The following is a 16,075-nucleotide window of genomic DNA, read 5'->3' on the forward strand; positions in this document are numbered from 1 at the left end:
GTTTCAGCTAAACAAAATAAGTGACAGCCATTTGCTGGTTCATTCCTCAGGGAAATACCTTGATCAATCAGTCAAGTTGCCTGGTTTAAATTTCAAACAAAGCTTGGCAGTTAATTGTCAGTCACCACAAACTGGTGCATTCTCCATGGCAATGCCTCTACCAATCAGAGTCCATTTGCCAACCAATCAGCACTCTCTTCTCATACAGTATAAATTTGTTGCGTTTCTTTACATTGATATTCTTGCGAGTTGTCCTGATGAATGCAAGATGAAAAGCTTCAACAAAATGTCTCTGTTTACAGCAATACTTAATTGAAAAAACTTTAATCACACAGATTCGGGAATGCCTACTCATGGAGGATGATGGTTTGATTTTGGAAAAGGCCACAAGCTTGGCTGTAAAATTCGCATCTGCCATGTTAGATTCGAAGATGCTATACAAATATACACCTTCATGCTCAGGGTCGCAGACACAGCTTGCCCAATCAGCTCAAGTATTACAGATAAAGAGACCTCAGCAGGCTCATCTACACTTGCCTTATCATGGTCAGGCACCCTCATAAATGTACCAAAATTGTGGGGATGCCCATGGGTTCAAAACGCCATGTCTGGCACGAGGGGAAAAAATGCAACTCATGCTCAAAGATGAATCACTTCGCAAAGGAGTGAAAGTCGTCGAAGAAGACAACTTCACCAGTTTAACACATGGAGGAACCTATTCCTGAGAGCGAAATGCAGTATGTGTATACTACCGCAGACAGTAAAGCACTGGGTCCCATTAGGGGGGGTCACTTCAAGCATTGCACAGTTGCGATTGTGGAGATTTCAGTGTCACTCCTCATTATGTGGGTGCGTAAGCATCCATATTGAGCGAAGACCTCTGCCGTCGTTATTTTTCACAACTTTCACTCCTGTGACAGGCACTCTTCAAGCTTACGATGACTCGATTATCCCAATCTTTGGAGCAATCACAGTTCCAGTGCGCTACAAAAATGTCAATCTAGACAAGTTCACATTCTATCTGGCCAAATGTAGAAGCCTTATAAGTGTAGACTGGCTTCAAACTTGCAGACCCGACTGGAGCACACATTAATGTGCTCGATGATACAGACTATGCACAACAGTTGCTTTCCTTATTCACCAGATTAGGTGAAGATTCAGGGGTACTGTCATGCTCCTCGTGACAACACATCAATTCCGCCTCTTTCACAAAATTTGAGATGGTTGCCATTTGCAATCTTCACCAAAGTGTCACAGGAACTGAAACGACTGGAAGTAGACAATATCATTGAGCAAATCAACTCATCCCCATGGATATCGAACTTTGTCATTGTGCAAAGCAAAAATGGAGAACTTAGAGTACGTGTTGACCTTAAGGCGGTCAACAAAGCAATTATTCTGGACAAGTATCCGGTCCGTACGATCCAAGAATTATTGGCATCCTTTTATGACTCCACAGTCTTCATGAAGCTCGACATGCAACAGAGCTACCTTCAGAACGAAGCCGACATCTTACAGTCTTTGTTACACATGATGTCGTGTTTCAGTACTGCAGCATGCCCTATGGAATAAGTTCATCACCCAGTGTGTTCCAAAAGATTGTCTCTTCAGTCTTGTCAAGAAGTCGAGGGAATGCTCAACCTTCTTAATGACATTGTCGTCTATGGAAGGGACAAAGCAGAACACGATCAGCAGTTATCCACAATGCTCACTCGACTCGCACAACACAATTTGGCACTCAACTAGGACAAATGCACATTTGCGGCATGCAAGATTGACATTTTTGGGTACAAAGTGACAGCAGCGGGAGTAAAGCTTATGTACAACAAAGTCAAAGCCATTCATGCACTTCTGACCCTGTCTAATGCAAAAGAATTGGCACCGTTCCTCAGTGCTATTAACTTTTATCACAAGTTTGTGACCCAGAATGCAGAGATCGTGGAGCCGCTTCAAAAGCTATTACGTAAAGATACACAATAGGAATGGGCAATCGCACGGCAAACAGCATTTGACATGTTAAAGGCTAGGATAGCATTTCCACCAGTCCTTGCGCATTTTAATGCACATGTGGAAACATACATCACAACAGACGCGTCAGGAAATGTGATAGCAACTGTTCTTTCACAGTACATTGCAGGAAGCAAACGACTGATTATACAATTAGTCATGTCACAAACGTGTCATGCCCGTTGTCAGAAATTGAACACAAATATTCCACTGAAGAGCAGGAAATACTAGCCTGTATCTACCCTTGTGAATATTGGCACATGTATCGCTATGGTAGGAAGTTCACTCTCTGCACCGATCACCAAGCATTGACTACATTGTTAGTCATGTCAGGATCTGGTCACCAACCTCTACGCATCTACTGATGATCTGATTGTCTTCATCAGTACAACTTTGAGGTCGAGTATCTCGCAGGTTCACGCTACCAGGTAGCTGGCATGCTTAACTGCACTTCTATTGCAGACAGCGCTACCAATAGCAAAGGGACTTGCAACATCGAAGACTATGTATTTGTGGTGATTTCACACGTAACCGTGAATCTTGTGACGTGAGTAGTTGAAGGCAGAGTCGGCGGCAGACAGCATACTGCAGAAAATAAGCCTCTCCCTAAAAACTGACTGGAATAGAGGAAGAATTGGTTCCGTACTACAGAGTGCGCAATTAGCTCGCATTGTTTGATGACAGCTGTATCGCAGAGCTCGAGTGGTTATCCTGAAAGCACTACAGCAATGTTGCATCTTGCCCATGAAGGACATCCAGGTGTCGTTAAGAAGAAACAATGATCCTGTGAAGCAGTCTGGTGGTCAGCAATAGATCACCACATAGAAGACTTCATCAGAAACTGAGTAGCATGTACACTCAGTGAAAAAAACTGCTAAATTGTGTCCCACACCTCTACAACTGACCCCATGGCCAACAAAACCATGGCAACAACTTCAAGTAGATATTTTGGGAGAAATGCGTGCAGCCCCTAGCAATCACCATTTTTTACTTGTTGTTCATGATCTACATAACAAGTGGCCAGCAATCGCTACAACAAATTCCATAACCACCACTTTGGTCACTGACATTCTAGACAAGTTGTTTACAAAGTGGGGTTTGCCAGAGACTATCGCTATGGGCAACGGATTGCAGTTTGTTTCCAGTCAGCTCATGGAGTTCCTAGCAAGCTATGGAATTCACTACCATCTGACATTGCAATACAACCCACAATCGAATGATGGTGTTGAATGTTTCAACAGGGTGATCAAGGACAGTTTGAGAGCTACCATGTCGGAAGGGAAAGTGCTCGAACAATCTATTCATATCCTACTTCGCACATATTGATCCAAACCACACTCTCTGACCGAAAGACACTGGCCGAACTTATGATTGGTTGCAACATTCATATACCACTGACCATTCTTCAGTTGTCACTGCCATTATAGAAGACCTTCATATCTCGAAATTATTTGTGTACTTAGGGGAAGATACGGACTCTAAGAAATGACTCCGTATACCTATTTGATGCTTATGAAGGTTTAATTCAAAATATGCTCCTTAGTCTACACAGGGGAAAATATGTTGTGTTTGATTACTCGGTGATTGATTGCTCTGTGCTGTGTTTGTAAGACTGCTCACTATCCTGGCAATTAACCCTGGTTCCAAAAGTGAAATTAAGACAGATCCGGGCAACCATCTGAATAAAGCCTATGCACACAGAAATCGTGTCTAGTTTCTTCATGCTGGGATACGAAACATTATAGTTGCATGTCCTACAGTCCTCTGGCACTATGTCTGTAGCCAGAGAGGATTGGAGAATAATGGTCAGAGCCTCTGCTATTTCTTCTTTTTCTTCCTTTAACAGCCTAGAATACATTTCATCCAGGCCCGGGAATTTATCCACTTTCAAAGATGTAAACCCTTAATACTTCCTTTTTCACTATGCTAATTTCATTTAATATTTCACACTCCTCCTCCCCGAATGCAATGATTATATAGTCCCTCTGATTTGTAAAAACAGATGCAAAGTATTCATTAAGAACCATATCAACGTCCTCCGCCTCCATACATGTGTTAACCTTATGGTCCCTAATAGACCCTATTTTTTTCTTTAGTTACTCTCTTGCTCTGTATGTATTTATAAAACATATTTGGGTTTTCCTTTATTTTAATTGCCAATATTTTTTAACACTCCCTCTTTACATTCCTAATTTCCTTTTTAATTTCTCCCTGACACTTTTTATACTCCTCAAGGTTTTATGCAGTATTGAGCCTTCAGTATGTCATAAGCTTGCCTTTTTTGTTTTATTCTCTTCTTTAAGCCCCTTGACATCCAGCAGACTTGGATTTGCTAGTTCCACCCTTTTTCTTTAAGGGAACATACTTGCTCTGAACCCTTACTATCTCTTCCTTGAATGCTTTCCACTGATCTGGCACCTTCAAGTAGCTGCTTCCAGTCCACTTTAGCTAAATCACCACTCATCTTAGTAAAATTCGTTTTTCCCTAATTGAGAACTTTTACTTCTGGTCTATCTTTGTCCTTTTCCATAACTATCCTAAATCTAACTGAATTATGATCACTTCCACCAAAGTGATACCCAACTGATACCCCTTCTACCTGCCCAGCTAAGTTCAAAACTGCCCCCTCTCTTGTTGGGCTTGCTAGGTACCAGCTAAAAAGTTTCTCCTGAATGCATTTTAAGAATTCTGTTCCTTCTGTGCCTTTCACACTAAATTTACTACTCTAATAGTTGAAATCCCCCATTATTACTGCCCAATTGTTTTTGCACTTCTCAGAGATTTGCTTACATAGTTGCTCTTCTATCTCCCTCTGACTGTTTGGGCGGTCTATAATACACTCCCAGCAGCGTAACTACCCCTTTTCTGTTCTTCAGTTCAACCCATAGGGCCTCATTTGATGATCTTTCTGTTATATCATCTCTCCTCATAGCTATAATTGTTTCTTTAATCAATATTGCAACCACTGCCCTTTTTTATCCCTCTCTGTATCTCGTCTGAAAACTCTGTAACCAGGAACATTGAGCTACCATTCCTGTCCTTTTTTCAGCCATGTCTCAGTAATAGCTATAATATCATACTCCCACATGTCAATCTGTGCTCTCTGCTCATAGACTTCTAACCAAACTCCCTTGTTGTCTATTTTCTAGCCTTTGTTTCCTCTGCCTTCCAAACATGCTTACTAATTTTCTGCCTTCCATTTCCAACTTGTCTTCTCTCCTGCACCATCTCTCCAGCCATGTTTTCATCTAACTTCCTAATTCTGTACTTACTAGCACATGGCATCGGGAGTAATCCAGAGATTACTGCCTTTGGAGTCCTGCTTTTCAATCTCCCTCCTAGCACCCTAAACTCTGCCTTCAGGACCTCATCCCTCTTTCTGCCTATGTCATTGGTGCCAATATGGACCACAACCTCTGACTGTTCCCCCTTTCCAAGGTAGCAAGGATAATCCAGGAAATTATAGGCCGGTGAGCCTTACGTCAATGGAAGGGAAATTATTAGAGAGGATTCTTCAGGACAGGATTTACTCCCATTTGGAAACAAATGAACTTATTAGCAAGAGGCAGCATGGTTTTGTGAAGGGGAGGTCGTGTCTCACTAACTTGATTGAGTTTTTTGAGTAAGTGACGAAGATGATTGATGAAGGAAGGGCAGTGGATGTTGTCTATATGGACTTCAGTAAAGCCTTTGACAAGGTCCCTCATGGCAGACTGGTACAAAAGGTGAAGTCACACGGAATCGGAGGTGAGCTGGCAAGATGGATACAGTATAAATGGGTGGTTGTTGGTCGGCACAGACTTGGTGGGCTGAAGGCCCTGTTTCAGTGCTGTATCCCTAAATAAATAAATAAAAAAGAACTGGCTCGATCATAGAAGACAGAGGGTAGCAGTGGAAGAGTGCTTTTCTGAATGGAGGGCTGTGACTAATAGTGTTCCGCAGGGATCAGTGCTGGGACCTTTGCTGTTTGTAGTATATATAAATGATTTGGAGGAAAATGTAGCTGGTCTGATTAGTAAGTTTGCAGACGACACAAAGGTTGGTGGAGTTGCGGATAGTGATGAGGATTGTCAGAGGATACAGCAGGATATAGATCGGTTGGAGACTTAGGTGGAGAAATGGCAGATGGAGTTTAATCCGGACAAATGTGAGGTAATGCATTTTGGAAGAACTAATACATTTGGGAAGTATACAGTAAATGGCAGAACCCTTAGGAATATTGACAGGCAGAGAGATCTGGGCGTACAGGTCCACAGGTCACTGAAAGTGGCAACGCAGGTGAATAAGGTAGTCAAGAAGGCATAGGGCATGCTTGCCTTCATCGGTCGGGGCATAGAGTATAAAAATTGACAAGTCATGCTGCAGCTGTGCAGAACTTTAGTTAGGCCACACTTAGAATATTGCGTGCAATTCTGGTCGCCACACTACCAGAAGGACGTGGAGGCTTTGGAGAGGGTACAGAAGAGGTTTACCAGGATGTTGCCTGGTCTGGAGGGCATTAGCTATGAGGAGATGTTGGATAAACGCGGATTGTTTTCACTGGAACGACGGAGGTGGAGGGGCGACATGACAGAGGTTTACAAAGTTATGAGTGGCATGGACAGAGTGGATAGTCAGAAGCTTTTTCCCAGGGTGGAAGAGTCAGTTACGAGGGGATATAGGTTTAAGGTGCGAGGGGCAATGTTTAGAGGGGATGTGCGAGGCAAGTTCTTTACACAGAGGGTGGTCAGTGCCTGGAACTTGCTGCGGGGGAGGTGGTGGAAGCAGGTACGATAGCGTCGTTTAAGAGGCATCTTGACAAATACATGAATAGGATGGGAATCGAGGGATATGGGCCCCGGAAGTGCAGAAGGTTTTAGTTTAGATAGGCATCAAGATCGGCGCAGGCTTGGAGGACCGAATGGCCTGTTCCTGTGCTGTACTGTTCTTTGTTCTTTCCCCTTAGAATGTCCTGTAGCCGCTCACTGACATCCTTGATTCTGGCACCAGGGAGGCAACATATCATTCTGGAGTCACATCTGCTGCTGTAAAAGTGCCTGTCTGTTCCCCTCACTATTGAATCCTCTACCACTATTGCTCTTCCACCTTTCTTCCTCCTAGTCAGCAGGTCGTTTCCTTGCTCATGTTTGACCTGATGGTGTAAGCCTTCATGGGGTATTGAGGACTCCCAGGAGAACTCCCTCCCATCTGTATATCACCATCTCTGGGATGATGATGGAGGAGTCTGGGACATTGGCTGTCAGGTATGACTCAGTGAACATGACTATGTCAGACTGTTGCGTAAGTCCCCAAATGCTAGTGAGAAAGACTTTGAAGGATTGACTGGATAGGGTATGCCTTTGTCGTTTCTGGTGCCTAGGTCGATACTGGGTGTTCGTTTGGTTATATATATTTTTTTACTTTTCTGTCGCAGTTTGATACAACTGAGTGGCTTGCTGGGCCATTTCAGAGGGCATGTGGAAATAGTGACCCAGATGGGTTTTTATAACAATCAGGTAGTTTCATTGTCACCATTAGTGAGGCTGGTGTTTTATTCCACATTTTTAAATTAAATTTAAATTCCAACAGCTGCTGTGTTGTGATTTAAACTTGTGTCTCCGAAGCATTAGTCCAGACCTTTGGATTATTAAGCTAGTAACATTAACACTATGCTCCCATTCCCGCTACCATTAAAGAGGTTGCACGGCATTTTGGTGGCTAGTGCTTCAATAAATCCCTCTTTTTTTTTTTTATTTCCAAAATATACTTTATTCATAAAAATCTGTAAAAATTACATTGCCAAACAGTTTCCAAACAGCACCAAAAAATACAAACATTGCAAGGGAGATCAGTTTCCTTCAATACTGTCATGAGTTTCTTCCCAACCCTTCCGTTTCACAATTGTCATGTCAATTACATTTTTACATTTACAGCAATTGAGAATATTAACGATACAGTTAGAGGGGTTTCCAATGGATCCAGCCCCTCAGTCCAGCTTGGTGGGGGAACCTTACACTGTGGTCTTTCCCCATTGAGCCTTTGCTGCGGCTGCCCCAAGCTTTAGTGCGTCCCTCAGCACGTAGTCCTGGACCTTGGAATGTGCCAGTCTGCAACATTCGGTGGTGGACAACTCTTTGCGCTGGAAGACCAGCAAGTTTCGGGCAGACCAAAGGGCGTCTTTCACCGAATTGATAGTCCTCCAGCAGCAGTTGATGTTTGTCTCGGTGTGCGTCCCTGGGAACAGCCCGTAGAGCACAGACTCCTGTGTTACAGAGCTGCTTGGGATGAACCTTGACAAAAACCACTGCATCTCTTTCCACACCTGCTTTGCAAAGGCACATTCCAGGAGGAGGTGCGCGACCGTCTCTTCCCCACCACAGCCAACGCGGGGGCACTGTGCGGAGGGGGCGAGACTTCGGGTGTGCATGAAGGATCTAACGGGGAGGGCCCTTCTCACCACCAGCCAAGCTACGTCTTGGTGCTTGTTTGAAAGTTCTGGTAATGAGGCATTCCGCCAAATGACTTTGACGGTCTGCTCGGGGAACCATCCGACAGGATCCACTGTTTCCTTTTCCCGTAGGGCCTTGAGGACATTCCGTGCAGACCACTGCCTGATGGACCGGTAGTCAAAGGTGTTTTTCCGCAGAAACTGCTCCACGAAGGATAGGTGGTACGGCACGTCCCAACTGCACGGAGCGTTCCGCGGCAATGTGACCAGGCCCATCCTTCGCAACACCGGGGACAGATAGAACCTCAGCACGTAGTGACACTTGGAGTTTGCGTACTGGGGATCTACACATAGCTTGATGCAGCCGCACACGAAGGTGGTCATCAGGATGAGGGCCACGTTGGGTACATTTTTCCCGCCCATGTCCAGAGATTTGAACATCGTGTCCCTCCGGACCCGGTCCATTTTAGATCCCCAGACGAAGCGGAAAATGGCTCGGGTGACTGCCACGGCGCAGGAGTGGGGTATGGGCCAGACCTGCGCCACGTAGAGCAACAACGTGAGCGCCTCGCACCTGATGACCAGGTTCTTACCCACAATGGAGAGAGATCGCTACCCCCACATGCCCAACTTTTGTCGTACCTTGGCTACTCGCTCCTCCCATGTTTTGGTGCACGCCCCGGCACTTCCGAACCATATCCCCAGCACCTTCAGGTAATCTCAATAAATCCCTCTTGTAACAGCGACCAGCACCTAGTGAGTAAACACGGTGTTGATGTTGATTTCAAGTGTTACTTAAAGGAATGCTCACCACTTCATGGTCATTGTTGCTGGAGCAGTGACAAGGACTACTGAAATTCATCAGGAGACTTTCTGGGACACTTTATCAAGACTTCACCAACACTCGAGCAACATCTACTCCAGAAATTCTCTGAGGATTTCACCTAAAAAGATTAAGTTCTGTGCTACTCCACCTTTTTGGATACTTTCTAGGAGTCAACAGGAACAAAGAACAAAGAAAATTACAGCACAGGAACAGGCCCTTCGGCCCTCCAAGCCTGCTTGATCATGGGAATCTTGCTAGGGGTCTCCCTTCGTCTGGTCAAGGAATGGGAGGAGGACACAAAGCTAGGCAGATAAACACCAGCTGCTCCAGGAGAAAGGGACAGGAGTGCGAGATGGCAACCTCCCCCCTCCGTGGGTACAGGTCACCCTTTCTCCTCTGGACCTGCTCCACCAGGACCTCCAGAGCTACATCTGAGAATCTGTATGCCCTCTTCCCCAGTCCCTGAGCCACCCTAAAACCTGCCATGATGTGCCAACCACAGTACTCCACAACTTCAGTGGAAGTGGGTACAAGGAGCCTGCAAATGCTGCTCCACTAAAGATATATCCAATCAGTGATTGACAGCTAAACCTGCAGGTGTCTGGTTAGCCCATGCAGGCACCTTCAAATCATGGTAATCATCAAATAACCTGAAAATTGTTTGCTAAATCTGGACCTTCTGTTTATTAGCACCTGTTAGTGCCTGTTTTCACCCTTTGGCCAAAATAATCCCCACAGTGGTTGGCTTGAGCTTACTGAGACTAATAAAATAAATAGCAAATATTAAATCTTAAGATGCAGAAGCTATCCTTCCCTTCAGCCTTCTCCAGCTGAAAAGAAGTTTAGCAGAGGATTACTGTAAAACGAAGGAGTCATACAAGCTGCCATGCAAACAGGCATTGATATGACTAATCTGCTGTTGGTAATCCTAGCACCTAAAGAATAGGCTAAGTTTTGTGAGACACTGATGATCATTATGTAGGAGTTGAAAACTCTGGAAGTCCAATGTCTAGTTTCAACAAGGGTACCAAAGCAGATTCAGGCAAATACAGACCCACTCGGCTTGCTCAATATGATGCAAAATAATGGAACCAATTATTTTGAGGATTACCTATATGGAGGTAATCTGATGAACAGGAGCCTACAATCGACATTTGTTTAGCAAGTGACAACCCATGTTGAGTGTGGAAAGCATTATGACGTGGTGTATCTGTAAAAGGAAAATGGCTGAACGTACTACATCATCATAGAGGATGATGGGTCTGTTGGCCATTTCAGTTAACAGTTCAAAGACACTGCAGATTTCAATGTTCTTGTGACTTGGATTGATTATATTTGCTAACTGCAAAAACAGATGGAGCCTGCCCAATAGTTGTCATTGGGTGATTGTGAGTGAACAGGCATCTCAAAACTCAGCTGATAGCGGTTGTGGAAGACAATTTAATGATGCATGTGACCAGATGCAGCAAACCTCTGAAAAAGTATAAGATGGGGTCTTTTGAACTACAAATCAGGAGAACTATGAGGAAGGGGTTGCTACTCTCCTATTATCGTGAAGAAGAAAGAAGACAATGTTCCTGTTCTCCTTGGGCGGGGATTTGTTCACCCGAGTTCTGAGTCAAACTCTGTGGTGGTAAGGTTGTGATGCTATATTGTTTAAACTGTCATGGAAGGTTGCCAATAAAATGTTTGATTTCCCAAAAATGAATTGCCATTGTCTCAATTCTTGGCCTATGAAATATCTGGACTGTAATGAGAAGCTTTTTATGTTGTCTGATGCAACATAAATGAGATGCGTGAAGTTCAGGTTGTTGAAGATCTCAACAGGTTTATTAAACAGCTAACATATACAGTACAGAGCTATTTACAGGACTTGCCTCTTGGTGTTACAATAGCAGAGTGCTTCGGCTCTGAGTCACTGACTGCATCCTGACACTTGGTTCATTAGCATACTAAGATCTTAAAGGGGCATCACTCTTAAAGGCAATCACACAACATCTCCCTTCTTTCCAAAGAGAAGTCTTGTTTGCTAAAAGTAAAAATACATAAACTCAGATAACATCAAAATTATTTACACATGTATAGAGATTATGAAATTTACAAATATAGAGGCTCAACAGTCCATATATTGTCTTGGTGGTTTGACAACTCTTGCTTGGGGAGTTCGCATCTCATCTGTTGCTGTTCTTTCTGACGTTTCTCCCTCTCTGCATTCAGTTTCTGTTGCTCTGCCTTCAGCCTGCTAACATACTCTTGCTTTTTTCAAGATGACCACTTTTGGGGCCTTGTCCTCCTTGGAAAGTTCCGGCACTTCATCTCGTAGAGCCAACAGACAATGCTTCAATTAATTCCTCCTCTGCCTCTTCAGGACATTGCGTGTCCTTCACCTCTCCTCACCCTCCACATCTGAAGGCTTGGGGCTCCAGATTGAGGACTTGTTGGGGGAAGAGTGGCCTCATGGAGATACCTGTCCACTCTATCTCGTTGTGGTACTGGCGGTTCTCTACAGAGCAGAATTGAGGACATGGGATAGTTGTGCTGTTGCTGGGTTTCCAGACTGTACGTTTAATGATGGTCAGTCTGCGAGTGAGTTCCGGTCCTTGGAGATTTCCCCTTGGCAATGCTCTCATGGATAGTTATGATGTTGAGGTCCTTACACACTGGTAGTCCTGCCACTGCTGGTCCGCTCGTGCCTACTAGGTAGAACATTTGTGGTTTCCATACCGACTTGTCATATTTGTATTGCATTGTTAATGTCCCACTGCAAGGGATGGGTGACCCATTTTATGCAGGTAACTTGGCAGTTGTCGGTTGTATCATTGATTTCCAGCGATTCCGGTACATACCTTTGAGGATTCGGACTGGTAGGATATTTGCAGTAGCGCCGGTGTCAATCTTGACCCTGAGTGTATGTTTGTCAGCTTTCTTTGTGCACACAGCGACAAAAGCTTCCAGTTGTTGGACTTCATCAACGTGATATGTCAGGTTCACAATGTGAAATACTTGTTCATCTTCTGGCTGAAAATTACTTCTCTCTGGGTCTTGTCTCGGGTCTGTTTTGCTGTATCGGCTTGCGTTTCCGCAAGTCTCTGGCGCTTTCCTTGCTGCTGTTGCTCTGTTGTCTGTTCATTTGCGTCCAACCGTGACTTCTGGCTGCATCTTTGAAGGTGGGCCCCATGTCCTTTTGCACCGCATGCCTTGCACAGGTCACGAAATGCAGGACAATTTCGCCATGAGTGGGACCAGCCACACTTACCACACAGTTTGCTTGCCCTTTCATACCTGTTATGGTGCCAATATTGTTGGCTGCACCTGGTGCTTGCAGGTGCTGTTGTCCAGCTACAATGGCTTCGTACTTGCTGCCATCTTCCAGCAGTGCATCGATACTGTGACCTTTCTTTTTCCCCAAGAGATCTTTCTGAAATGCTTCAATTGGTCTTCCCTCACCACCTGCTGCAAACCCAGTCCAGCAGATATGTCCTTTAGGACTCAGCCAGCTCGGTCAGCAGTGGTGCTACCGACCACTCTTGGTGAAGGACATTGAAGTCCCCCACCCAGAGTACATTCTGTGCCCTCGCCACCCTCAGTGCTTCCTCCAAGTGCTGTTCAACATGGAGGAGCACTGACTCATCAGCTGAGGGAGGGCGGTAGGTGGTAATCAGCAGGAGGTTTCCTTGTCCATGTTTGATCTGATGCCATGAGACTTCATGGGGTCCAGAGTTGATGTTGAGGACTCCCAGGGCAACTCCCTCCCTACTGTATACCACTGTGCCGCCACCTCTGGTGGGTCTGTCCTGCCGGTGGGACAGGACATACCGGGGATGGTGATGGCAGTATCTGGGACAATGTCTGTAAGGTATGATTCCGTGAGTATGACTATGTCAGGCTGTTACTTGACTGGTCTGTGGGACAGCTCTCCCAACTTTGGCACAAGCCCCCAGATGTTAGTAAGGAGGACTTTGCAGGGTTGACAGGGCTGGGTTTGCCATTGTTGTTTCCAGTGCCTAGGTCGATGCCGGGTGGTCCGTCCGGTTTCATTCCTTTTTATTGACTTCGTAGCAGTTAGGTACAACTGAGTGGCTTGCTAGGCCATTTCAGAGGGCATGTAAGAGTCAACCACATTGCTCTGGGTCTGGAGTCACATGTAGGCCAGACCAGGTAAGGACAGCCGATTTCCTTCCCTAAAGGGCATTAGTGAACCAGATGGGTTTTTACAACAATCAACAAAGGTTTCATGGCCATCATTAGACTAGCTTTTTAATTCCAGATTTATTAATTGAATTCAAATTCCACCTTCTGCTGTGGTGGGATTTGAACTCTGTCCCTAGAGCAATACCCTGGGTCTCTGGGTTACTAGTCCAGTGACAATACCACTACGCCACCGCCTCCCCTTGTGGTGCCAAGAATTGGACACAATAGTCCAGCTGGGAGCTAACTAGTGAGTTATAAAGGTTTCACATAACTTCCTTGCTTTAGTACTTTATGCTTCTATTTATAAAGTCAAGGATCCCATATGCTTTTTTAACAGCCTTCTCATCTTGTCTTGCCACCTTCAAAGATTTGTGTACATACACTCCCCAGGTCTTTCTCTTTCTGCATTCCCTTTAAAATTGTACTATTTAGTTTAGATTGTCTTTTCTCATCCCATCCTATCAAAATACATTACTTCATACCTATTTGTATTAAACTGCATTTGCCATTTGTTTGCCTATTTCACCAGTCTATGTCCTCCTGATGTCTACTCATTGTTTACTACATTTCTGAGTTTCATATCATCTGCAAACTTCGAAATGATGTCCTATGTAGCCAACTTCAGGTCATTAATATATATCAGAAAGAGCAGTGGTCCACTGGATACTTCCTTTCATTCTGAAAAACAACCATTCACCATACTCTCTGCTTTCTGTCTCTCAGCTAATTTTGTACCCATGCTGCCACTGCCTCTTTAATCCCATGGGCTTTCATTTTGCTAGCAAGTTTATTGTGCAGTACTTTATCAGAAAGACCGGAGAAACGTAGGGAGTGGATTTTGGATAGAATGTGACAAAAACTAAGCATTTTTTATCAATGATGAATTATTTATTGGATTCTTTCTTGTTGGTCACCACTCGCCCGCAAGTTAATATGTGTTACTGGTACCATATCTGTACCATATGATTGCTAGATAGTAATCCATTTTATGAGCATTAATAACTTGAATTCAATTAATTAAGAAAAAGTAAATCTGGAATTGACAGTAAGTCTCAGTTATGGTGCCATGAAGCTATCATCGATTGCGTAAAAACCCATCCGGTTCACGAATGTCCTTTAGTGAAGGAAAGCTGCTGTCCTCATCTGGTCGAGCCTACATGTGACTCCAGACCCACAGCAATGTAGTTGACTCTTAACTGCCATCTGAAATAGCCTAGCAAGCCACTCAGGTGTCGAGGGCAATTAGGGATGGGCAACAAATGATGGCCTTGCCAGCGACACCCACATCCCATGAAATAATAAATCAAAAAAATATTATTAAGCATCTGTAGGATGTTTCTGTGGAGTTTAATATACTAATATCTGTTAAATATAGCGCCTAATCAGAATTCTATTCAGCATTTCCCTAGTGGCTGTTTCAGAATGTTAATTACCTACAATTGCAGTTTGTTAAGAGTGATTCAAACAGATTAATGAAAAAGAACAAGCCATTTAATTCAAATACAAACATCCTGTGAATGGCTTACCACCTAAAAGTAGTTATGATAGAAACAGATTGTCCTGGGATATCTGCAAAGACATTTGGAGCTATAACTTGACTGGACTGCAAATAGACAATAGTCTTGAGGCCTCTGGGTGACATGGTGACCTTGTGGTAGTGGACAGCCAGGCAAGAAAACAGCATCAAAGAACAAAGAAACTGAAAGTATAGCATTGGAAGCATACTCACAAAATGTATAGTATCTATATCAGGATCAGTCAAAAGACAACATAACTCACATTACAAACTAATATATATATAGTATAATTAACACACAAACTATAAAAGCTTGTGTATGCAGTGTAAATTCCTGTATACAATTAAGATTCATATGCATGGCATAAATTTATATACTCTGTATAAATTACTATGAACAATGTATTTTCCAATGTACAATCTAAAGTCCTGTTTGCAATGTAAACTCTATATGCACTATAAATTCACATTAATAGTATTAATTCCTAGATACAGTGTACATTCCTGGACATACAATAAATTTCCTTACAGAGTATACATTGCTAATTACAGTATGTATTTGTGGTACTGCTCATCTATTGTAGTTTTCTTCTGCCCTCTAGCGGATGTAGAGTTGATGTGCAGATCACAAGAAAGAAACTAAGGAAGAAAAAAACTTACATTTATATAACACATTTCACAGCCTCAGACCAAAGCCAATGAAATACTTTTTGAAGTGTAGCCACTGTTGTAATGTAGGGATACCATAATCACACCCGGAAGCCACCTTAAGCAACCATCCTCTCACCCTTGGCCATTGCTGACCCATTAACCTTTTAACTTCTAGCACAGCCAGCCAGGTCTGTAAACTTGTCCCTGGTAGCTAGCCCAGGGTGCTACAGCAATGCTTAGTCCTACTCCAGGAGAGGAGGAAAGGGAATGGTATTTGAAGACATGTTTAATTGGGCATCAGAAAACATGTGAAAGGGATACTCAGCAGCTCTGCACCATATTGGCACTGATGCAAGCATGCTGGGAGACAGTTCAGAAGATAATCTCTGCATGTGATTCGGTGATTCTGTGAACTAAACACCTTTCTCATTCACCATAACACATACTGTTACAAAAC

At 43.8% G+C, this 16,075-nt stretch overlaps 2 protein-coding genes across 6 annotated transcripts in view; one reads left to right on the plus strand and one right to left on the minus strand.

Moving 5' to 3' along the window:
• The window catches only part of LOC137375180 (G-protein coupled receptor 55), a 104,070-nt gene that overhangs the window by 63,657 nt on the left and 24,338 nt on the right, over nucleotides 1-16,075 (plus strand). The window lies entirely within an intron of this gene.
• The window catches only part of LOC137375179 (NLR family CARD domain-containing protein 3-like), a 45,284-nt gene continuing 38,242 nt past the window's right edge, over nucleotides 9,034-16,075 (minus strand). For 2 of the 4 annotated variants that reach the window (XM_068041942.1, XM_068041938.1), the window contains one exon: nucleotides 14,690-15,606. Coding sequence is in view for 1 of the 4 variants with exons in the window: in XM_068041941.1 (XP_067898042.1) it covers nucleotides 9,145-9,187 (43 nt within the window). In the remaining 3 variants the exon portion in view is untranslated. Of the gene's footprint in view, nucleotides 9,188-14,689; nucleotides 15,607-16,075 lie in introns of those variants that run through there. The other 2 variants (XM_068041941.1, XM_068041940.1) reach the window with 2 other exon arrangements.

The sequence above is a fragment of the Heterodontus francisci genome, chromosome 11 (assembly GCF_036365525.1).
Source record: "Heterodontus francisci isolate sHetFra1 chromosome 11, sHetFra1.hap1, whole genome shotgun sequence".
NCBI classification, from domain to species: Eukaryota; Metazoa; Chordata; class Chondrichthyes; order Heterodontiformes; family Heterodontidae; genus Heterodontus; species Heterodontus francisci.